The 26,793-nt window shown below is 34.2% G+C and overlaps 1 protein-coding gene across 1 annotated transcript; it reads right to left on the bottom strand.

Moving 5' to 3' along the window:
• Positions 1-17,888: 17,888 nt before the first annotated feature.
• On the bottom strand, positions 17,889-22,244 carry LOC134710235 (uncharacterized). Its single transcript, XM_063570890.1, has one exon. The coding sequence runs from the start codon at positions 22,242-22,244 to the stop codon at positions 17,889-17,891; it is 4,356 nt and encodes a 1,451-aa protein (XP_063426960.1).
• Positions 22,245-26,793: the final 4,549 nt, after the last annotated feature.

Genomic DNA, 26,793 nt, shown 5'->3' with positions numbered 1-26,793 from the left:
TTATTCTTGAAAATCCCCCTGCTTTACCTTGATGCTTTAACCTTCTGATAAAGTTTATAATAATAGTTTTTTTCTTCAATTGTATCGATACACCTTTTGTGTGATCATGTTTAAAGATGAATTTTCATATCAGAACAGAAAAGAACAATCATACGAATGCCACCAACAATATACTGAATGCCTGTTTCTATACTATTTAGTTTGAAAGGGAAGGTTCGAATGTGTCATTTTTTACTGGAAACAATATTGTTGCAAAATCAATGAATTCGAAGTACAAAAATTACATTGAATAATTCCAGTATTGCTTATGGGTGGTGTATGTTGATGTAGAAATGGCGGAAGAAGTCTAATTTGCCTGAGACATTACCAAATAACTAAACGTATCGAAGAACTATCGATTTTTAAAAGCTTGTTAAGCAGTTAAGGATAACAGTGGCAAAAAGGAGTTTAATTATGAACGCGAAAAGTACGACAAACGTAAAATGATATAGAACATTAATAATGCATTCTTCCTGTATCAACCCAAAATCCAGCAAACAAAGATTTAACATGAAAAAAACACCATACACATAAAGGAAAATTAAACATCACTTGATACCTGAATTCATTCACAACGCTTCTTTATCGAATATTATTGTGACTACCAATGTGTATACGTGTTTCAAACATATCAGTTTGTAAAAATCTTCTCTTGGGACCAACAACGTTTTTAAACAGATTATTTCAGATACTATTCGCTTGTTTATTACTGAAGGTTAAGCAATCTTCAAATAAAAAATATATACGATAGATAATATATATCTTGTATAATCTATATGTTTCCTGAGCAAAGTGAGTTTAACAGTTATTTGGGTATAATGCCTTGTTGTTCCATTGTGGATCCATACGGATACAGTGTAGTAGATTTAAGGGAAAAGTCGGTCAGAGATTGTGGATGCATAGTAGCACATATTCAAAATATAATTCATGTTTATAGTTCAGTCCAGCTTCAACTTAAAAGTATACTACTTAAGTCCGTTTTGCTTTTCGCTTCCTCGGCCTTTTTTGTTGCAATTTGTTTCGTTGCTGTACTTCACCTGGCTAATTTAAGTATTTGTTACTGCTTTTTCGCCTTTTTTATAAACATCTATTAGCAACATTTAAGTTTCATTTTAGCTGTATCTCCTATTGATTCGTTTGATGTATAATATAAGTAATACTGTTATACAAATACCTCTTGAAAACTTACCTTTTAACATTTATGCATTTCTTTTCAATTTCTTTACATATCTGTATTTGTGTTCTGAAAAGGAAAATTATACATGATATGAAATATTTTGATTTCCAATAAACATCATATGTTGCAACCAATAAAGGATGCATGCAACTGAACATGTATATATGTAAATAAAGCGAAGTAACACATCGCATTATCATAATTTATTGTATTCAAAAGAGTGTGTCTGTGGTTTTTTTTCGTGTGGAGTCGGATAATGCGAACATTTGAATACAATATCAAATATCACCCTGGTTAACAATTGTAAGTGCACTTTTAACTAATGATATACTGCTGTTCGTTTGTTTGTGGTGGTTTTTGTTCAGGGTGTTTGTATTATCCAATTCAAGTTCCAAAACATTTATTTTCCTTCTGAAACACTAAATGTATATTCCAAAGGGTACAAATTGCATGCTCTTATCCATTGTACTCATATCTATCATGACTTAAAAAGACTTCAAGTGTTCTTTGAAAATTCGAGATAACTTGTATCTGGCATTGTGTTATAATTTCATTTCCAATACAAAGTAAAATTACAAAACTACTAAACTCCGAGTAAAATTCAAAACGGAAAGTCCCGAATCAAATGAAAATTCAAACACATCAAACGAATGGATAACAACTGTCAATTAAGTTTGAAATTAAAATATAAAACAATGAACACACAACACATATAGTGTTAGTATCTAATATCTCATAGATGCAGGTAAAGCCTGAAATTAATGACAAAAGATAAATTAACATTTGAGAATACAAAAACGTTAATAAAGAATTATGAAGGACTTTTGACAAGCACATACATAATGTGACTGAGTTAAACATGTTTGAAAACACCAACCCTCTCATAACCTTTAACACAATGGATAACCAACATGTGTATACTACGTTGTCAGATATGGTCGCTCATAGTTATCCGTTTGAACCTTGACTTTTGATGCCTTGACGTGTTTTAGTTAATGTCTCTCTTACATATGTATTTTTTACATAATATCAATCGACATTTACTATTTTATATTCTAACTCCCGAGGAAAATATAACTTAACAATGCATTTTACTGAAATATTGATTAAACATTGATTCGTAATCACCATAAAACTGTGCAAATATATTTCTTTACATCAAATTTTATAAAATATACGTCAATACATAAGATAATGTATAAAAACGTGTTAGACCTCGATATGGGCAAATATAATCTTTCAAACTTCTAATTTAAAATTCATAAAAACCGATGATCAGTTGTAAAGAACATTGTCAATATGACATCCTCCTACGCATGTCTGGGACAATTTTAGTTTGACGACTTTGAACCATTACGAACTGTTATTAAATGCTAATTTTATGGTTTATTTCCAAAAGATGTTGGTATTGTTAAATACTTCCTTGTAAAAAAAAACAGAAGACGCTAAATGAACTCAAATGCCAGCAATACTTGTAGTAGACCCCAACTCATTGTGGTCATGGCAGCTTGTTAAATTTGAAAATAAAAAATCTGTAATTATCTTTATCAAATCATATAAGATCGAACATTTATTGTAACTTTTAAATTTTCATCAAATTTTGGGTCACATGTGGACGATATTGTCCTTACTGCTTTTGTGGACAAGTGATTCAGCTCTTATTCAAGAACACGTCAATCTGTTACTTTTCCAGTTTTCCTCGTTCATTTCTATGCATAGTAATATACAAATCAGGAAAATTGATAAAATCCGTCAACAAAAATGATCGGAATGTAGAAAATCAACATGCATGGCGTAACATTGGCAACATATGTTTAGGCTTTTAATAGAACATAAGTATTATATAGATTTTCACATAAGTATAATCTTTATTGAGAACAATTTATATGTTTTTTATCATGTTCAAGTGATATTATTCAAAAATCCCCATTAGATTGTTACTATAATACCAGAAGTATGGATCGAATATTATGTCTATATTTGAAGGAAAAAAACGCCCATGTTTTCCAAATGTTTACATCCAAAACATATTCCAGGAAAAAACACAAAATGCTACATAATTTAAAGGCTAGACCCATAAAGCAATGCAATCATTGGAGGTTTTAAAAACAAACCCTTAAAAGGAACTTAAATGGCCGTCTAATGACAACCTCTGAATAAGAAAAGCTGACTTCTGAGCAAGTGGTAACCTTAGGGACAAAACAACATGTGGTGGTATCGACCAAGAGGGTAGACACACAGTTCCATAAATATACTACGTGGTGTAATAATATATAAGTCTTCCCAACCAATACTTATGTCTGCTCTCTTTAAATAATTTGCTTTATATTAATATATAGAGTTAACAATAAGAAGAAAATGTTAAAGTACAGTTCTGTGTAACAAGAGATATGTCTGAAACAAACTAAGCAACACTGTACAGCCATAATAAAACAAGAAAATATCAAATTCGGACAAATATCAAAGGACAAGCTCTAAAAAGAACGTTCCATAATTAGTATAGTTGATATAAAACCGATAGACACATTATAAGACAATCTCTAGAAATAGCTCTATAATTACTGTTCCATACATGCTATAAGAAAAAAGTAAAATCACAAAAATACTGAACTCAGAGGAAAATCAATTTGGAAAGTCCATAATCACATGGTAAAATCAAAAAACAAAACGCATCAAAAACGAATGGACAAGAACTGTCATATTCCTGACTTGGTACAGGCAAGAATACATCTATAAGCAAATGTTCCATATAAAAGTTGCATCAACTTTTGTTTCATTAGCGTACACAACATAGACAAACCTGTCATAAGAAGAAATGTACTGGCAACAGAGGTACAGCTTAAACCGACATAAGGAATAGTGGCTAAGCTCTGGTAAGAAAGTTCTAAAGGTAGAGTAAACGTATTCCCCGTGTCAAAGGCAAACTCATTATATGTTATAGGTTAAAAGACAAGTTATTGGGAGAGAGTTCATAAGCAGAGTTGTAGACTCTTGGACGTTTATTTGTTTATTTGTATCATTATTTAGAATGAGACATGTTATAAATAAAAATATGTATCTGTGATATTCAAAATTGCAATTAGTATATATAGAAATGACTTATGAGGATCAAGTACGACAATTGAATGAACTCTTAACTAGCTCTCAAACTATGGTTCTTTAAAATTCCTTTACTACATCGTTAAGATAATACATTTCATAAAACACAATATATAAAGGGAAAATGGACATCATTGAATGTGCCAGCTTCTTGCAGACGACAAAAAAGACTAAACAGTATCAATTAAGACGAAGATATACGAGTGACCATGAAAAATAATGAAAATGAAAACCCACTGATATTTCGTGCAATAACGCCAGTATTAGCAGAACAGTCTTAGAACATCTATGTTCAAGCATAAAGCAGAATCCGCACATATAGTCTTTTGGTTAGAAAACGTTACTCGGTCCTCGTAGTACAAGATTTCGGCTCCAACGAAATATCAAATCCAGTATTTTGATTGGTTTATTTCTGAGTCCGGGTAAATTATATGACTGTAACCCATAATGAACAGACTAGATGTTTATTTATATGAACAAACAAATACGTTTTGTCTAAAATAAACATAAATGTAAGGAAGTTCACTACAAAACTGTCATTGTTTTAATAAACAGCATACTGGTGAAATGATACGATATAGGTATACAGTATCGGAGATCCGACATGCTCATGTGCTGTTTTGGTTGTGCAGTGCTATCTAGAGAACCATCCAGAACAAACAAAAAAAATGCGTTCACTTATGGATCCACGTGGACTGATCGATGTGGTTTCTTCGAATGTTTGTTTTAGAAGAAAACTTATTCCAAGGAATTTAATGTCAATAAGTTATGGTGTTCAATGTGAAGTTTTCGTTTGTAATTTTTTTCTGTATTTCATCTTCAAAAATTAAATGAATTTTAGGGGGAAAAGGTTATAAATTCAACACCAACTTACCTTTCACATTGTAGAATTCTTTGTGACATCATAAATGGAGATTTAAATGCAGTTTAACTTACGTCAATAAAAATATAAAAGTTCATAACGTCACTAATAAATGGGAGTTTTATCAATTTATTCACTATCTGGGCCACATCGTTTGTATGTACACATTAATTAGTATCATTTAAATCATAGTTCACCTTGTATTATCACCTGGGATAGGATATTCAAACTTGTTTAAAATTCAATTTTCGACAAGTACCTTGAAAATATATTTTATAACTTTACACACGTGGGTGTCAGGTCCAGAGTCACAGACGTCTTCAAAATATTCAATATACTCTAACATGTATGGGCGTATTCAAGGGCTTGTAAAAAGTGTCCTTAGTCAAGTTACGGGACTCTTATCTACAAAAAATGTCTATAGCTAAGGGAAGATGTCTGAAGTTACAAATTATATTAGTATCTAAAACAACATTTACAAATAGAGGAATAAAGGCAACATTAGTATAACGCTGTTCGAGTAGATACAAAGTCGTATTCCAAACCATTAGTAGTATATGATCTGGAAAGATTATATATCAGGACAAAAGGCAATTTTTTGGAGAAAATATATTTGAATATTGTGGTTAGGATAGCAAGAAAAACACTTTTATTTTATTTAATACTGGTTTTTTTATATTTTCATGTTTGTATCGATGTTAAGTTTTAAAGGGGGAAACACGAGCTTTACAACTGACTGACCTGTAGTACATATCAAACATACGTTATCAGAAACTGTATAACAATAATCGAAGTCCAAATTAAAGAAATATTTTGATATTTATATATAGATAGATATCACAATACACTTTTTTAAATGTCCTTAATTTGTATATTTTCCATTTAAAAGTAGAAATATCCAAACTAATATTGTATCGAATACTTCAATGTTTGGCACAATAGATATACAATTCATAACTGTTAACCATACAATTCCCTTTGAAATTGAAGATGAAGATTAATATATGAGATTGAAAAAACTATCTTCTATCAATAAAAAGGCAATTCTAAAAGATATTATTTATCAGGATCATTTAAAAAATAATTCATTCATATAACAGCAAAAGTTAAAAACTGATCAAAGGTTGTATAATATAATATTTTATAAATATAAAAATAAAAAAATAGTGTATGCTTCCCAATGAGACAGCTATCCATCGGAGACCAAACTGACGTTTTAATGTTAAAGAATTTTAAATAAATGTTAGTCCTTCGTAGAATACATTCTTATTTTAATGATAAAAAGTAATTAATTACCTTGTGAACAATCACCAAATTTCTGTTATTATTTTATATCCTCAAATTTAAATTGTAATGCACAGAAAATGTTCAACAAAAGTACTTTTCTTTACACATGAAATTGGAAACAAAGTTCACCTATTTATTCACTGTACATTCTAAAGGAAAGTCACTAGAGTTAATAAAGTAATTGTTGAAGAGAATCCCTTTCAAAAAGATTTATACCTTCATATTTCTACCGGGTTATCAATAGTTTTAAATGAATATCCCTATAGGCGATGTATTCATACTCATACTGACTGTAAAGTTTAAAAGTGAAAAGCATCAAAACCTCATTCAGAAACAAATTTCACGCCCTCTTGAAATTAAAATAGAAGCTGAATATAATTTTTCCTATTCTAACTTACACAAATCCGGACACATGCTTAAAAATTCTGTTCAATGTGGTTCTCTCTGAATTTATAACTCGACAATAAGACTCAAGTATATGTAAATATTCCAATTTATTAAATTTTCAGTGTGAAGAAATTTAATATGTCGTTGAACTGTAAATTAAACTGAAGCAAAGGTGATTACTTCAAAAGAGCAAACAAAATCTATTTTAAGTTAAATCATACCTGTGTTTTCATGTCTCTTTCAACACACCCAGAAATATTAAAATGACGCTGCATATGGATAATAAATACGAAATTCATACCAAATAAGCATGAAATCGGATAACCTGTTATTTAAAAAAAAAATGCTACAGTTTGGAACATTAATTTCATTTAAAAGAGGAAATTGGATCAGAATTGTTACACAGGAAATATATATCATTAAATCAAATAAAAACTTTAAATGTTTAATAATGCCTAAATTAAACTTTTATCATTTAAACGATTTGCAGGCGAACTTATTTGAAAAGTGTAAAATGCAAACATTACAGTTTTGTGAATAAAAGAAAATGTATGGTACATTTTGTTAATGTAACAACAAATAAATAAAATACATCTATAGACATAATGCCTTGTGGTCAAAAACATTTGCAGTACGATTTTCGTAGTCAGACTCAGGTTTTAACCAATCAAAATTATGGATTATGTGATTTAAGCACACATTTTGTACTCCGAGCAGCGAGTAAAGTGGTGTTACCGTAAGCCCCGAGCCTTCTGTAAGAGACTTTACAATATATGCATACCAAGCTCACACTATTTAGACCTAACAACATTTATAATTTTGGTATTAATGGAAGATCTTTGGTGGTCTGCTAAATTAATTTCGCAACATGCTTTGTTATTCATTATTCGAATGATTCTTGAAAATTTTGGAATTAATGGAAGATCTTTGGTGGCCGTCTAAATTCGTTTCCGCAACATTTTTATTTTTATTTTTAGTATTCGAACTATTTTTGGTGGTTCCGTTTGAAAAAAAATACTTTGTAGGAGCATTCTATTTGTTCTGCTTTGTTTTTACAGTACATTTTGCAAATTCGATTGATGTCCGAATATTGGTTATGGTAATCGTTTAAAAAGTAATGAAAATATCGTTAGGTCTAACTCATCCTCAATCTAGACATATTGTGAATTTTAGCACAGACCACCAAAGATCTTTCGTTAATACCATGCTCCCTGGAAAGCATAACAAGAACTATACATTATTGTTATCTTATTTTTGATAAAATTATAAATAGATTCCTATGAAATATTCATAAAAAAAAAACCGTATCATAATATTTGTAATTTTTTTCAACACATTCATGTTGTCCTTTCGTTTGATGTGATTGAACTTTTGATTTTGCCATTCAATTAACATGATTAGGGACTTTCTGTTTTGAATTTACCTCAGTATTATTGTGATTTTGATGAACGATGGAACTGTTCATTTTGCTCCTACATAAAAATCTAATATATATTAAATAATAGATAAGTAACTTATGTAATTATTTACATCAAAGGTACAGCAATGGAAATTCGAGACACGACATTTATCTTTTCGAAATAATAATACTACCATTATTAATTTGCCATAGAAAAGATAAATTCAAATGCTGTTATTTTGTGATTTTTTTATTTCTTTTTGCTTGTAAAAATCATTAAGATGTAACGTGTTAATCCATGAAAAACTAGAATCTACGAAACATTGAAAAAGCCTTATCGTTTAAAATGTTCAAATTAATCTATACGAAAAAAAGATGGACTGTCAAAAGAAAATCTTCCATCTTGCTCCTTAAAGATATAAAAGATTTCAACAATGCGTATTGTACACCTAGGCACACCATAAGTCAGGACTAGATGTTACTTGCAAAGGGACTTCCTTACTCCTTAAAAAACACAGATCATGAAATGAAACAGAAGTTGCGCAGTGCCGTTATATATTCTTAAAGTTTGATGGTCAATGCCTGGAGTTTTATATAGGATGAGTTGATGATGTTAGCGGCCTGGCTATTCACTATTTAATCCTATAAAGCGGAAGTTCACAATTACTTTTCAAGTTAAATATCTTTTAAAAATAGTACAGCAAACACCATAACCACCACTTAAATATACATCACTGTAACATATATAAAAGAACCACAGCCGCTAAACTTCGTGGTGTGTTTGAATCATAATTGACGATCCATATCTGCAATCGAATGTGCCTTGTGAAAACGATTTAGCAAAAATTTCGACTAATATCGGATGCATTATTGTATCAATGTACAGTTTTCAAGCTGTTGATCTAACAAGAACATTGTATCTTATTTCAAGAGTTTCGTTGATTGTTAGTTTTCAAATTTTACGAAACACAACAAAGACTTTTGTCGTGTCTGTCCTCCCCTGTATGTACTCGATATATTATTTTGTCTTTTTTGTTGTTGTTTCTAAAATTTAAGAACTAAAAAGCAACGAAAACTCTTGAAATAAGAAGTAATGGATATTGGTAGTATTCGGGGTTAATTCAAATAGTTAATACGTAGTAAAACTTAGTGAGTTTTTGGTTTAATTTTGAATGTGCATGATTAAGATTAAAGTGTTTGGTGTTGGGGTTTGTTTTGGGTTAGGTTTTGGTTTGTTGTTTTTTTTTGGGGGGGGGGATTCATACAAAAACTGAAGTTGATTATGCTCTTATGGTTTGAATCTTTGATATTTTGTTAACAAAATGACGAAGTTGAACAAGTATTGTTCAAATGAAAGTGCAACTCGTTTTTTTTTTCAATTTACGAATGATTCACACACTGGTTTTTTTAATGAAAGACCCCGTTGGCCAAACTTTTGCGTTTTGGTCCTGAATGCTCTTCAACTGTGTACTTTATTTGGCCTTTTTAAAATAAAAAATATTTTAGCGTCACTGTTGAGTCTTTTGTAAACTAAACGCACATCTGGTGCAAATACATAATTTCAATTCTGGTATCTATTATGAGTTTATTCCCAAGCCCAGATGAAAGAGGAGGGAAATCAGTTTGCTTTTAATTAATGCAATCGTTTATAAAAAAAATTGGCACAAATGCATGACACTTTGTTATTTTTAAACAGGTGGCGAAAACCGTAGCAAAAAAGAGTTATGAAATGTTGAATATAGCATCTTAAATTGTAATTTTTGAATATAGCTTCGAAATGAGTAAGCTCTCTTTGAAAACTGGCTTGCCGTAAAGATCGTAGTTTTCAAAGAGAGCTTACTCATTTCGAAGCTATATTGAAATATTACATTTGATGCTGTGTTTTATACCATTTCCCAGTTAATTCAAAGAGAGCTTACTCATTTTCGATACTATATTCAACATTTAATTTTTTTCTGCGTTTTATATTATTTTCCAGTAAATTCCAGGAGAGCTACTATATTCAAATGAAAAAAATTGCTGATTTTATATCAATTACCAGTAAGTTCAAAGTGAGCTAAATCTTTTTCGTAACTATATTCAAATACTTAATTTTTGTTTCGTTTAATACTATTCCCTAGTAAACTCAAAGAGAGCTAACTCATTTTCGATGCTATATATTCAAATATTTCACGTCTTGCTGCGTTTTATACTATAATAATTGTCAAGCAAATTCAAAGAGAGATGGTTGTACCTTCTTTTAAATGAGGAAAGATGTTCTTGCTACATGATCAATTGCTGATCGACAGAGCATGTGTCTGAATCCTTTTTTAAATATCTTTATGAAAATAATATGTTTTTTTTAAATTAAAAAACAAAACAAATGATATGTTCACGGTTAATCATTAAAAAATCAAATGTGCACCAGAACAAATATGGTACATGTTAAATGTATGTACACAAAAAAATAATCACAACCAAGATCGCACATATGGTATATTCATGACTTTTCTTAATATATGACAACCAAATATGTACCGGTATCAGAACAGCTTTGGTGCATGTTTGTTATCACATTTATAATGAAAACCAAAATCGCAACAGAACAAATATGGTATGTTAATAGCTTATCTATTACCAAACGGTTCAACTGGTTAGAAAATTTAACAAAACTGTTGTAGAAAACTACTGTCCAGTCTTGAAAGTGTAAGGTGATAAATAAATTGTACTTACAATCCCATAAGTCTAAAAAATCTAAATTCTTACATTTCACTACATTGATACTATAATGAATCCGTCCAACAAGTTCTTTACAGAGGATGTTGTTATTGTCATGCTAAAGGTGATAGGTAGTAACTTTTGAATTGCTATAAAAAGGTCCAAATTAAGCTTTCATACAATTCTTCTTTCAATATGTCTTCTGTATTCATAATAACCAGACAACATTTGGAATAACACATCTATGTTCAGTAAAATACATGTGAAATTGCATTATGTTGTCACTGTGACTTGACTGTAAGTGTTGGTCTCCACCTTTTGCAATTTATTCTAAATTCTGACCTAATCGTTAATTGTTTTATAAAACTAAAATGTTCAACTGGTCAAAAACTTGAACAAGATGCTGAAGAAAACAACAGCCAAGTCGTATATGATCTTTATTTCACTCCAATGAAAACATTATGAAAAATCAATCTCACAATTGTATACCAATTGCATTGTAATTGTCAGACTGAAGGTGGTAGTTAGTACTTTTTAATTGCTATACAAATGTCCAAACTATAAACTAGTAGCTTTCATACAATTTTAACACTTAAAATCAAATAGACCAAGTCATCTCCAAGAAGTTTAGAAGATTAAAAGATGTCAGAGTTAAAAGAGGAAAGTGTAAAAGGGGACTTGATACTTTCACTGATCATCACCTTATTGTGGCATACAGTAAGTAAAACTTAAGTTATAGAAACAAAACAATGAAATCAGAATTCAAAACAGATTGTTTTTAAACGCCCCTAAACATTTCACAATGCAACAGAGGAAACAGTTACAATAGAAGATCACTGGTAAGAGATTAAAAAGGGTTTTATGACAGCTTGTGAAACATCAGGAATGGATATCGCCAGAATTACATGGCAAAAGATGATAAAAAGGAAAAATATAAAAAATATCCTGAACAACAGTCAAAAAAACCAGCCTTATGAGAGTACACTTTATCTAACAAGGTTGTCAGAAACCGTGCAAGGAAAGAAAAGACGGAATTTGTAGACAAGTTGACAACAGAAGCAGAAGAAGCAGACAGATAAAACGGCATTTGGAGACGACTAGTTGACAACAGAAGCAGAAGAGGCAGACAGATAAAACGGCATTTGGAGACGACTAGTTGACAACAGAAGCAGAAGAAGCAGACAAATAAAACGGCATTTGGAGACGACTAGTTGACAACAGAAGCAGAAGAAGCAGACAGATAAAACGACATTTGGAGACGACTAGTTGACAGAAGAAGCAGAAGAAGCAGACAGATAAAACGACATTTGGAGACGACTAGTTGACTAAAGAAGCAGAAGAAGCAGACAGATAAAACGACATTTGGAGACGACTAGTTGACAGCAGAAGCAGAAGAAGCAGACAGATAAAACGACATTTGGAGACGACTAGTTGAAAACAGAAGCAAAAGAAGCAGACAGATAAAACGGCATTTGGAGACGACTAGTTGACAGCAGAAGAAGCAGACAGATAAAACGGCATTTGGAGACGACTAGTTGACAACAGAAGCAGAAGAGGCAGACAGATAAAACGGCATTTGGAGACGACTAGTTGACAACAGAAGCAGAAGAGGCAGACAGATAAAACGACATTTGGAGACGACTAGTTGATAACAGAAGCAGAAGAAACAGACAGATAAAACGACATTTGGAGACGACTAGTTTACAGCAGCAGCAGAAGAGGCAGACAGATAAAACGGCATTTTGAGACGACTAGTTGACAACAGAAGCAGAAGAGGCAGACAGATCAAACGGCATTTGGAGACGACTAGTTGACAACAGAAGCAGAAGAGGCAGACAGATAAAACGACATTTGGAGACGACTAGTTGATAACAGAAGCAGAAGAAACAGACAGATAAAACGACATTTGGAGACGACTAGTTGACAACAGAAGCAGAAGAGGCAGACAGATAAAACGGCATTTGGAGACGACTAGTTGACAGCAGAAGCAGAAGAAGCAGACAGATAAAACGACATTTGGAGACGACTAGTTGACAGAAGAAGCAGAAGAGGCAGACAGATAAAACGGCATTTGGAGACGACTAGTTGACAGCAGAAGCATAGGAGGCAGACAGATAAAACGACATTTGGAGACGACTAGTTGACAGCAGAAGCAGAAGAGGCAGACAGATAAAACGGCATTTGGAGACGACTAGTTGACAGCAGAAGCATAAGAGGCAGACAGATAAAACGGCATTTGGAGACGACTAGTTGACAGCAGAAGCAGAAGAGGCAGACAGATAAAAAGACATTTAGAGACGACTAGTTGACAGCAGAAGCAGAAGAAGCAGACAGATAAAACGGCATTTGGAGACGACTAGTTGACAGCAGAAGCAGAAGAGGAAGACAGATAAAACGACATTTGGAGACGACTAGTTGACAGCAGAAGCAGAAGAAGCAGACAGACAAACGGCATTTGGAGACGACTAGTTGACAGCAGAAGCAGAAGAAGCAGACAGATAAAACGACATTTGGAGACGACTGGTTGACAACAGAAGCAGAAGAGGCAGACAGATAAAACGGCATTTGGAGACGACTAGTTGACAGAAGAAGCAGAAGAAGCAGACAGATAAAACGACATTTGGAGACGACTTGTTGACAGCAGAAGCAGAAGAGGCAGACAGATAAAACGGCATTTGGAGACGACTAGTTGACAGCAGAAGCAGAAGCGGCAGACAGATAAAACGACATTTGGAGACGACTAGTTGACAACAGAAGCAGAAGAGGCAGACAGATAAAACGACATTTGGAGACGACTAGTTGACAGCAGAAGCAGAAGAGGCAGACAGATAAAACGACATTTGGAGACGACTAGTTGACAGCAGAAGCAGAAGAGGCAGACAGATAAAACGACATTTGGAAACGACTAGTTGACAACAGAAGCAGAAGAAGCAGACAGATAAAACGGCATTTGGAGACTAGTTGACAGCAGAAGCAGAAGAGGCAGACAGATAAAACGACATTTGGAGACGACTAGTTGACAGCAGAAGCAGAAGAGGCAGACAGATAAAACGGCATTTGGAGACGACTAGTTGACAGCAGAAGCAGAAGAAGCAGACAGATAAAACGACATTTAAAGAGACGACTAGTTGACAGCAGAAGCAGAAGAGGCAGACAGATAAAACGACATTTGGAGACGACTAGTTGACAGCAGAAGCAGAAGAGGCAGACAGATAAAACGACATTTGGAGACGACTAGTTGACAACAGAAGCAGAAGAGGCAGACAGATAAAACGGCATTTGGAGACGACTAGTTGACAACAGAAGCAGAAGAGGCAGACAGATAAAACGACATTTGGAGACGACTAGTTGACAGCAGAAGCAGAAGAGGCAGACAGATAAAACGGCATTTGGAGACGACTAGTTGACAGCAGAAGCAGAAGATGCAGACAGATAAAACGACATCAAAGCTATGCATGAAAAAAATAATCTGCTAACTGGGAAAGGATGTAGACAAAAACAAAGAAGGACAAACACTTTTATTAACACACATATAGAGCAAATGGAACGATAGGTTGAGCATTTCAAGAATGTGCTAAACCATGATCCACCTGTAAATAAAGCTGACATTCTACCCTCATAAGACTTTTATGGCAGTTGACTGTAAAAACCATCAAAAGGTAGAAATCAAATTCTGAAGAATAACATAGCTCTAGGTCCTGTCAACATACCCGCAGAAACACCAAAAGCAGACATTGACACATCAACTCAAATGCAATATGAACTGTTTGGAAAGATCTGTAAAGAAGATGACCCTCTGGAATGGTAGGAAGGACGCATGCATGGTTAAGCTTCTAAATGGCAATTTGAGCATTTCTGACAACTATAGAGGAATAATGCTGACATCAGTTTCATGGAAAGTTTTAAATCGAGTTATGTTAAATCGACTCCAAATGCAATGTATTTTAAAGCGACTCAAAATGATATAGATGAAAAGCCAACCAAACTGGATTTATACAAAACAAATGTACAGTCGAACAGAAACTACCAACATCATCCTAGAATAATCACAAGAGTTCAATTATTCACTTTTCTGTTTTTGTCGACTTGACAGCTTAGATAGAGATGCGTTATTGCAGTCGACGAGATATAATTAAACTCATCAACGATACCAGGAATAAATTAAGTATATACGCCAGACGCGCGTTTCGTCTACAAAAGACTCATCAGTGACGCTCGATTCCAAAAAAGTTAAAAAGGCCAAATAAATTACGAAGTTGAAGAGCATTGAGGACCAAAATTCCTAAAAGTTTTGCCAAATAGAGCTAAGGTAAGATATGCCCGAGGTAGAAAAGCATTAGTATTTCAAAGAATTCAAAGTTTTGTAAACAGTTAAAGTGACGCTCGAATCCTAAAAAGATAAAAAAAAAAAAATAAAAAAAAAATTACGAAGTTGAAGAGCATTGAGGACCAAAATTCCTAAAAGTTTTGCCAAATACAGCTAAGGTAATGCTTATTATGGTATTCCTGAATAATATATTACCATCATCCTGAACATATATACATGAGTGCAGAGCAAGATTATCCATGAAGGTCAACTAACAGAGGCCAACATGGGCGTGACGGGACTGTCTCCTTTCACCTTTGTTATTTTCCCCTGGCGGTGGACTCGATCAAGAAGCAAGTCACAGACGGTCGAAGTAAAGGTATCCAATGGACCATGTTTACCCAGCTGGATTACTTATTTTTGAAGATGACATGGTCTTGTCGTCCCACAACCACTAACAAATGTAGGACAAAATAGCTTAGGTTGAAAAGATAGCTGCAGAAACATGCCTTTTTATCAATCATAAAATAACCAAAGTTTTAAAATCAAATGAAAGCCTAGCAAGTCTGATGGTTAATATGTAATTTTTAGAAGAAATAGATTCGTACATTGGAAGCGTAGTGGACACTCTTGGTGACCCAGAAAAAGGTGTTAAAATAAGAATTGGATTTAATATCGTGAGATCAATTTGGAACAGCCCTGTAAAGACTAAATTCGCTCGATTAATTCCAATTTAAAAAAAAACATCTCTTTAATAGCGGAGACTCGGAAAACAACAAAACAAGAGTGCACACGCTGAAAAGTTTCGCCTTCTTTACTAATTATTGGTATTATGTTGATAGTCCTAAAAATAAAGCTTTATTACAACTGTTACAGTTATTTTACATTTACGAAGAAAACTAAACAATGACCAATGAACCATGAAAATGAGGTCAAGGTCAGATGAACCATGCTAGCTAACAACTCTTCCATACAACAAATATAGTTGACTATTGCTTTTAGTATAGGGAAAACACTCCATAACGCAAAAACTCAACACTGCAATTAACCATAAAAATAACCTATATATATAGCATAAGATATTTCCATACACCAAATATAGTTGACCAGTTGCATATACATTTGTAGTATTAGAAAACAAGACCAAAACTAAATTTTTTAACTTTGACCACTGAACTATGAAAATAAGGTCAAGGTCAGATGACACCTGCCAGTTAGAGGTGTACACCTTACTACTATGTAAAGGACCACTCTGATTCAAACAAAAAATTCTCTGAAACTGATATTATCAAGATGCTTGATTTCTTGATTGACAACATATTTGATACGTTCGGATGACGTGTTTTTCAACAGACTGTCGGCATTCCAATGGGAACAAACTATGCCCCTCTACTTGCCGACTTATTTCTTTATTATTTTGAGGCTGACTTCATGCAGGAACTTCTTAGGAAGAAAGTTAAGAAGTTAGCAATATCCTTTAACTCTACTTTCCGCCATATAGATGATGTTCTTTCACTAAATAATTCAATATTTGGTGACTATGTGGAATGCATCTATCCCATTGAACTAGAGTTAAAGGATACTACATATACATTTAAGTCGGCTTCGTATCTTGACTTACATCTAGAAATTGACAATGAGGGTCGATTGAAAACAAAACTTTACGACAAAAGAGATGATTTCAGCTTTCCAATTGTGAACTTTCCATTTCTAAGTAGCAACATTCCAGCAGCACCTGCATACGGGATATATATCTCACAATTGATACGATATTCCCGTGCTTGCATTTTCTATCATGATTTTCTTGATAGAGGGTTGCTGCTCACAAGGAAGCTATTAAACCAAGAGTTCCAAATGGTGAAGTTGAAATCATCCCTTCGTAAATTTTACGGACACCATCACGAGTTGGTTGACTGTTATGGAATAACCGTTTCACAAATGATATCGGATATGTTCCTTACGTCGTAACTTCAATCCCCTTCCCTTTCATGAATGTGACCTACCGAATTAGACTATTTACCGGATTTATTATCACATAAGTAAAACGACGGGTTCCACATGTGGAGCTGGATCTGCTTACCCTTCCGGAGCACCTGAGATCACCCCTAGTTTTTGGTGGGGTTCGTGTTGTTTATTCTTTAGTTTTCTATGTCGTGTCATGTGTTCTATTGTTTGTCTTTTTGTCTTTTTCATTTTTAGCCATGTCGTTGTCTGTTTGTTTTATATTTATGAGTTTGACTGTCCCTTTGGTATCTTTTGTCCCTCTTTTACAATCATTCCATACATCAAACATAGTAGATATGTAAGATGCTATGATGCTAGGGTTAGTACTTCGCTTTTGTAGACAATAAAAAGACGTTGTGTTGCTTTCAATTCTATAATTCAGATCCCATACAAGTTTGCGTTACAATAACGTTACGTCAACAATAGTAACGTTGGGTACGTTTGAACAAGGTCGTGAATCTTTGACACTCCGGGCGCCGAAAGTGAAATATAAATAGAAATGAAATGAAAATTTGACTAAATTGAAGACATATATCATAATTCATCACTTAACTTTAAAGTCTATGTATCATAAAAGAAAGAATTAATCACTTTGAATTTGAACAGTCTATTTCGATCATAATTTGAAAAGTTATTTTGTCCACTCGTGAATCTTTTGTACGGCATCTGACTTCGCCTGACGGAACATCTTGGGTCGTGTAACATCCTCCGGTTCAGATTCAATACAGTTCACTTCGATTGGGTATAATTTCGTGATTGGGCGGTTGGTGGTTCCGTTTTTAGTGCGAAGTTTTACAGTTCTGATAAGATTATCCTCTCCTTTTACGAGTTCTTCGACAACGGCGAGTTTCCATGAATTTCTTAAAGTTTCGTCATGTATTTGAACAACATCACCAATAGCTATCGATTGTTCGTTATTTCCTACACTTCTGTGATGTTCCCGTAATGAGGTCAAATACTCATATTTCCATCGCTGTTGAAAGTGGTTTAGAATGTCTCTTTGTAATTGAACACGTTTGTTAAAGTTAATTGGTTCAAAATGTCCATTGTTTTCATTATCTGGATACGGAAGTCGCGTAATTTTTCGACCATAAAAAAGATGTGATGGTGTCAGTGGTTCTGGATCCGTAAGATCGGATGAAACAAACGTTAGAGGTCTATCATTGAGAGTTGCTTCGATCTCTGTTAACACAGTTTGTAAAGTCTCTAAATCGACACAGTTACTTCCTAATACTTTCTTCAAACACATTTTCGTTAACCCAATCAACCGTTCATAGAAACCACCAAACCACGGAGCTTTCTTTGTAATAAATTTCCAATTTGTTCCTGAAGAGCTTAGACTTTCGCGCACTAAATTTGAGTTTGTAAGATGTTTGATTTCTCGACTGGCTGCTTCAAAAGTTAGTGCATTGTCAGATATTAGTAACTTCGGTAAGGATCTCCTGCTTGCGAATCTTCTGAAGGCTAACATAAATGTAGGTTCTGATAAGTTATTCACAAGTTCTAAATGAACAGCTCTCGTCGACGCACATGTAAACAAACATAAGTATACCTTTGATTTTATATCATCTGTATTTCGCACATACATAGGACCAGCAAAGTCTACGCCTGTAACAGTAAACGGTATATCCTCGTGTAACCTCTCTTTGGGCAGTGGCGGTGGATCAGGTTGTTGGTAAGCATGCCCTGTTACTTTCCGACAGTTAACGCATTTTCTAAGAATAACTTTGACTCGTTGACGAATTCGAGGTATCCAGTATACTTGTCGCAAGTGTGTTACGGTAGAGTTGACGCCTTCATGTAAATGATTGATATGAGCATCCATAATAATGAGTGAAGTGAGTCTATGTAACGGAGGTAACAAGTATGGATGTTTAGCTGATTCCTCCAAAGGTGCATGTTGAATTCTCCCGCGGCAACGAAGTGCATTTTTTTCATCAAAGTACAAGTTGAATTGTCTTACAATAGACGGCTTAACTGTCACAGATTTGTTGAAATAATTAAACACTTCATGATATTCTGATTTCTGAACCGTTTGTATCCATGTCAATGTAGCATGCTGTATTTCATTAACGGTCAATTCCGACAATGTTCTATCACTCCGTGCTAACTTACAGTTTTGTATAAATCTCATCACATAGGCTGTAACACGTATTAATGTCTTCAAACTGCTATAACGTTCGATATCCATAATTTTATGTATGCCAAATTCTTGACGTTTCTGAGATGTGAGTAAGACGTGCTGTTTTTCTGAGGTTTCATTAGTGGGAATCTCCATTATATTCTCGTTTTCAACAATTTCGTTCCCGCTCCATGTTGGCCATTGTGTTTTGTCTGTTATCCACTCGGGTCCATGAAACCATAATCTGTTGTTTATGAATTTCGTTCCTGTTATGCCTCTAGTTAATAAATCTGCAGGATTTGCATCCGTCGGACAATAACGCCATTTTTGATTTTCATTTGACTCCTTAATTTCCTTGACTCTGTTTGCGACAAACTTTTTGAGTGGTTTTGTTGATTGAAGCCATTTCAAAACGATCTGACTGTCACACCAGAAGTTGATTTGTAAGTTTCCAATATGTAGATTTTGAATAAGATGTTTCGCAAGTCGAGCCCCTAAAAGGGCAGCCATCAGTTCAAGATTAGGTAGAGTGACACTTTTCAATGGGGCAACTCGATTCTTTGCCATTACTAATGCAGACTCCTTTTCTGTGACAAGATACGCACAGGTTCCATAAGCTAGTTGACTTGAATCTGTGAAAATATGTAATTCTGCTGTTTCAATGTCCGTTATTCCTGAACACTCAAAATAACATCTAGGAATCTCAATGTTCATTGCAAATTGTAGATCTTTGGTCAAATCACTCCATGTTGATTCGATTTCTTTTGGTAAAGGGCAGTCCCATGCAAACTTTTCTTTCCACAACAATTGCATTAACATCTTTGTTCTGACGGTGACGGGGCTAAGCAGACCTAGCGGATCATAAATGTTTGAAGATTGTTTTAAGATCTCACGTTTTGTTATTATCCTTTCCGTTGTTGTATTTATGTTGTTTCGAAACGAGATTTGATCGTTGTTCACATTCCAACGGAGACCAAGAATTTTGATGTTCGTATCTCTTTCTATGCATTTTTCAGATTGGGCTAAGCGTAGTAATTCTGTGCTATTTGACGTCCATGATCTCAGATTGAATCCTCCTCTTGCCAATAAATCTCGTGATTCTCTGTAGAATTTCAGCATTTCTTTCTCATCCCAGAAGCTTGACAAAACATTGTCAACATACAGGTCGTTTTTCAGTATCTCGGCTGTTTTACAAGAATTGAGTTTGAAGTGCTTCATAAGGGTGGCATTCAAGATGTAAGGTGAGCATGTAGTTCCAAATAGAACGACTCTAAAACGGTAAATTATCAGTGGACTGTCTGGGTCAGATGGATCACTCAACCAAAAAAATCTTGTGACGTCCCTATCTTCTTTATCCAGTTCGACATTCAAAAACGCTTTCTCTGTGTCGGTAGTCACTGCGTGCTTGTGTAATCTGAATCTAGCTAAAATTCCCGTCAAATCGTTTAACATCGGCGGAACTGACATGAGACAATCGTTTAAACTAGCCTTGTGAGGTGATTCGTGACAACTACAATCATAGACTATACGTATAGGAGTCGTAGATGAGTCCTTTTTTACTGCATGGTGAGGAATGTAGTGAATTCTGTTTGACTGGTTTCCATTTTCTGTTACCCGCTCAATGAACCCTCGGCGTTTTTGGTCCTTAATTATGTCGCCATACATTTTCAGCATGTTGGTATCCTTTTTGAGTCTATCGATCATATTACAAGTTCTGCGTAAAGTGACATTATAGTTCGTAGGTAACTCATTGAAATCATTTCTCCATGGCAGTTTTGCGGTATAGCGGTTATCTTGGTAAGTTATGCATTTTGTTTCGTATTCATCATTGAAGTCTTTCATGGTGGTTGTTTCTAATTCGTCTGCTTTGACACCAATAGATTCTAAATCCCAAAACTTTTCCAGGCTGCTTTCCTCTTGCTGATGTTGAATCAGTACATTAAACATTCCTGTTGATGATTGTTCTCCTGTAAAAGTATGCATCGGTCCTGACAACAAGTATCCCAAACGGGATTTTACGGCCGTTGGCCCATCTCCTCTGATTACGTGATCCTGCACAATACTCCAATAGTAGTCCGCTCCAATTAAAAGAGAAAGTTCAAATTTCCTATCCTCTGTGACTGGGTTAGCTAATCGTAATCCTTTGAGATATGGCAGTTTTGAAGCGATGACATTTGTAACATTACTGAGGGGTGCGGCAATGCGCGGTACTATCAGTACATCCATAGGAATAAATCCACCAGTTTCAATTTCTAAAGTAATCTGAGCCTTATCCATGTGTCTCACGTTCTGGTTGGCGTTTCCAAAAGTTGATAAACTAATTGTAGAATTTCCACAAGGTTTAAGTTGTAATTGTGCTGCTAAATCTTCTGAAATAAATGATTTCTGAGACCCTTCATCTAGTAAAATGTTAGACATCGCGCTCCGATCCTCGAACCATACAGGTGCTACTGCTGTCTTAAGAAGTATCTCGGTATGTGCCTGTGCTTGTGGTGTTGACGTGTAAAACGTTGACATAGGGTTACTTTCTTCTCCATTAACATTTACTGTATTGACAGCGGCGGCATCAGCGGGAGGTACAGGTGCTTGAATTTCCTGATTACATAGAGCAGTGTGATGTCTCTTGTCACATTTACGACATTTATATCGTGATCTACATTCTGATATCTTATGTTTACCAAAACAGTTGAAACAAAGTTGTTTTTTCTTGACTATTTCGTAACGACTGGCATTATCTTTAATCTCTGAGCAATCAACAGCTGAATGGGATTTGTTGCAAAATATGCATGGCTTGGGTTTATTCGATTCAGTGTTGTTCCTGGAGTTTGTGTGTACTCTATTTACTTGTCTATAATTTCCTTTCATTGTAGCCTTTGTTACAAACGATGCGGTAGGGGTTAAATTATATGTGTTCATAGCGTGGCCAGCATGTTTACGTTCAAGGTTTTCAATGGCACTATGAATGTCCCGTCGGGTGATCTCTCCTTCGTTGATTTTCTCGTCAGTTTTGTGAATCTGTCTGGTTACGGCGCTTCTGTGGCCTCCTCTCACTGCTTTCAGCTTATCCTGGTCACGGCACCAATATGTAAGATGCTATGATGCTAGGGTTAGTACTTCGCTTTTGTAGACAATAAAAAGACGTTGTGTTGCTTTCAATTCTATAATTCAGATCCCATACAAGTTTGCGTTACAATAACGTTACGTCAACAATAGTAACGTTGGGTACGTTTGAACAAGGTCGTGAATCTTTGACAGTAGATCTATTGCATACAGTATAATGAAATAGACAAAAAGACAAAACCTTAACTATAACCACTAAACCATGAAAATGAGGTCAAGGTCATATGACACCTGCCCTTTGGACATGTACACTTTACAGACCTTCCATATATTATAGAGAGATTTTCATTAAATGTTCTTCAAAGTTTGAAGTATAATATAATCATAGTTTAATTTCACTTGTCCGGATGGGTGACCGTGTATAAAGTTTTATTGACCATGTACAAATTTAGCCAGTGGGGTTTATGATGTGAATAAGCACTTCATTCAGATAACTGAATGACCATGTTACATGGACACCATGACACATTTACTTTGAAGGGTATTGGGGGGGTTAAGACTTTTAGTAAGGGTGGTGCATCGGTCACTTCAAAGTTGCAAAAGTTGAGTACCGACATTTGTGACTTTATTTGAATAATGGGATGGTTTCTCCGGTGCTATATGAGCAAGTTTGTTCGGTTGGGGTACTATCTGTAGGTTCCAGCTGAACAGAGCTTTGTGTTTTTATTTAAAGGTTGGTAGACTTTCCACATTTTTTGGTGGCTTGATCAATGTAATTAAGAAGGAGTTTGTGGTTAAAAGTACATTTTTGGAGTGTGATCCGAAAATAGAGGTTTTATCAATTTAACGGAAAACTTGAATTGTTCAGTGTCATTTGATTTGTTTACAACTTTATTGTGTTTTTTAATTGTCACTGTTTTTGGTTTGTATTTTGGTTTGATGTTTTGTGTTGTGTTATTTTAATTGAGCATGATCTGTAAATTCCAACTGAACAAAACTTTGTGTTTTTATTTAAAGGTACTATTTCTGGAACCCTTGTGGCATGATAAAGTCCTAAACACGAATAGCATAAAAAGTACTGGTTATCCGAATATCACGCAAAGCTTCATCCAACCTCTCGCTACACCAAGTCGAGTTATAGTCAAACCCCAAAAACAACACCAAAACCAACTATAAAACATACACCGAATATACTAGACCTATTGCTTATAGTATCTGAGATATGGACTTGACCACCAAAACTTAACCTTGTTCACTGATCCATGAAATAAGATCGATGTCAAATGAAAACTGTCTAACGGGCATGAGGACCTTACAAGGTACGCACATACCAAATATAGTTATCTATTACTTATGATAAGAGAGAATTTAACATTACAAAAACTAGTAACATTTTTTCAAGTAGTCCCTGAACCATGAAAATGAGGTCAAGGACATTGGACAAGTGACTTACGGAAACTTCGTAACCTGAGGCATCCATATACAAAGTATGAAGCCTCCATGTCTTCCACCTTCTAAAACATAAAGCTTTTAAAAAGTTAGATAACGTCGCCGCCGCCGGATCACTATCCCAATGTCGAGCTTTCTGCACCTAAAGTCGCATGATCGACAAAAAACCTGATTAGATATCAAACCAAGAGCAGTGGAAAATGACCGTTCAGTCCCCAGTTGATGAGGAGTTGGAAAAAGAGGAAGTGGGGGTATCATCACAAGGCATATCTTACAGTGGAACCCACAAGGGTAGCGTGGTAGAAGAACAAGATACACCTGGAGAATAAACTTTGTAGCCGACAAGGTAAAATAAGGGTACAAGTGCCATGATCTGGAAAGCTGGCAAAAAGCAGAACAAGGTGGAGAAATATCGTAAGTAGCCTATACTTCACCAAGGAGCAACATGATTAAGCAAGTGAACAAAGTGTTCTTTATTCATAAGAATATGGAATTATTTTGATGAAAACATTTTATATTCAGTAAAATATATGTGAAACTACAATGTTGTTAGGAAATAACCATGAGAAAACGTTTTCTATATTCCAAAAAATACTGATTTTTGGTTATCTCCAATTCAAACTTGTAAACGTATTATAATTTCACACATATTTTACTAAATACATTTATTTAGGTGTTGTGTCTCTGTTGTGTCGTAGTTCTCTTATATTTGATACGTTTCCCTCAGTTTTAGTTTGTAACCCGAATTTGTTTTTTCTCTATCGATTTATGAATTTTGAACAGAAGTATACTACTGTTGCCTAAATTTATAAAGAGGATTTAATCAAATGATGGGCTATTTCTTGTGAATAAAGAAGACTTTTGGTAATAAAACTGCATAAAGCTTAGTCTGGACATTTCTAATGCAATGATAAGTTACGACCTATACCCATTAGCATGACAATTACAATAAAAAATATATAAAAGTGTTAGATTGATTTTTCATAACAATCATTGAGCTGGAATTTAAGTCTTATAGGATTGTGAGTAAGCTTTATTCTTTCACTTGCACTTTCACGACTATTTTTTTTTTTTATATAAAACTAATTCCAATAAGTCAGAAGTTTGAATAAACTGCAATAGGAAGATAGCACAAATGCAGTCGTGTCACAGTTATAAGTTTCCATGGAAGATATTCAAAATCATTGATCTTTTGAAATATTGATTTATCAATTCATAAAAATATTTAACTTGAAGTATAATTCACCATGTATTGGAGAGGTTAATTCAAAGCAAAATAGTAGCATGGCTAAAACAAGAATGTGTCCATAGTACATGAATGGCCACTGGCACTACCATTTTCTATGATCAATGGACCATGAAATTGCAGTCAAAGCTCTTATTTGGAATTACAATTAAAAAGATCATATCATAGCTATAGGTTACATGTGTGCTACGTTTCAAGTTGATCGGACTTCAACTTCATCAAAAACTTACTCAACTAAAAACTTAAACCAAAAACTTTAACCTGCGGCAGGACAGATGGACAGACGAACGGAAAGACAGACCAACAAAAAAATTAAATGCCCCTAAGTTGGGCATATAAACACCATTTTATTAGAAATATATCAAAAACTTAAATTTGGACCTTTGTTTAGCAATCAAAAATAACTACCTATCACCTTTTGCATGACAGTTACAATTAAAACTTGTATACAAATTTCTGGACTAATTTATCTTAATGTCAATGTATAGAATTAAAATCTTATAGAATTGTAAGTATGCTTATTTTATTTTGCATTTTCACGACTGGACTGTACAGCAGTTTGTTTAAATTTCTAACCAGTTGAAGAGTTAGGTTTGATAAAACAAATTGCAATTTGTTCAAAATATTGAATAAACTCCAATAGTTGGACAGCAACACTAACAGTCAAGTATCAGTAATAACAAACAAAAATGCTTCAGGATAAATATGGTGTGCTCATGACTTATTATTGAAAATCCAATATGCACCAGGACAAATCTGGTACTTGTTTGTTCACAACATTATATGACAACTGAGATCGCACCAGGACAAATAGGATATGTACATGACTTATTATTGAAAACCGAATATGCACCAGCACAAATACGATATGTACATGACTTATTATTGAAAACGGAATATGCAACAGGACAAATTTAGTACATGTTTGTTCACAACTTTATATGGCAACTTAGATCGCAACAGGACAAATAGGATATGTACATGACTTATTATTGAAAACGGAATATGCAACAGGACAAATTTAGTACATGTTTGTTCACAACTTTATATGGCAACTTAGATCGCAACAGGACAAATAGGATATGAACATGACTTATTATTGAAAACCGAATATGCAACAGGACAAATCTGGTACCTGTTTGTTCACAACATTATATGACAACTGTGATCGCACCAGGACAAATAGGATATGTACATGACTTATTATTGAAAACCGAATATGCACCAGGACAAATTTAGTACATGTTTGTTCAAGACTTTATATGGCAACTTAGATCGCACCAGGACAAATAGGATATGAACATGACTTATTATTGAAAACCGAATATGCAACAGGACAAATCTGGTACCTGTTTGTTCACAACATTATATGACAACTGAGATTGCACCAGGACAAATAGGATATGTACATGACTTATTAATGAAAACCGAACATGCACCAGGACAAATCTGGTACATGTATGGACACAACTTTATGACAACCAAGATCGCACAAGTTCAAATAGGGTATGGTCATTGCTTATTAATGGAAACAAAATATGCATCATGACAAATTTTGTACATGTATTGACACAACTTTATGATGACAAACAAGATCACACAAGTTCAAATAGGGTATGGTCATTGCTTATTAACGGAAACAAAATATGTCTCATGACA

The sequence above is a fragment of the Mytilus trossulus genome, chromosome 1, assembly GCF_036588685.1.
Source record: "Mytilus trossulus isolate FHL-02 chromosome 1, PNRI_Mtr1.1.1.hap1, whole genome shotgun sequence".
NCBI lineage: Eukaryota > Metazoa > Mollusca > Bivalvia > Mytilida > Mytilidae > Mytilus > Mytilus trossulus.
This window is presented reverse-complemented; position numbering and strand designations above follow the sequence as displayed.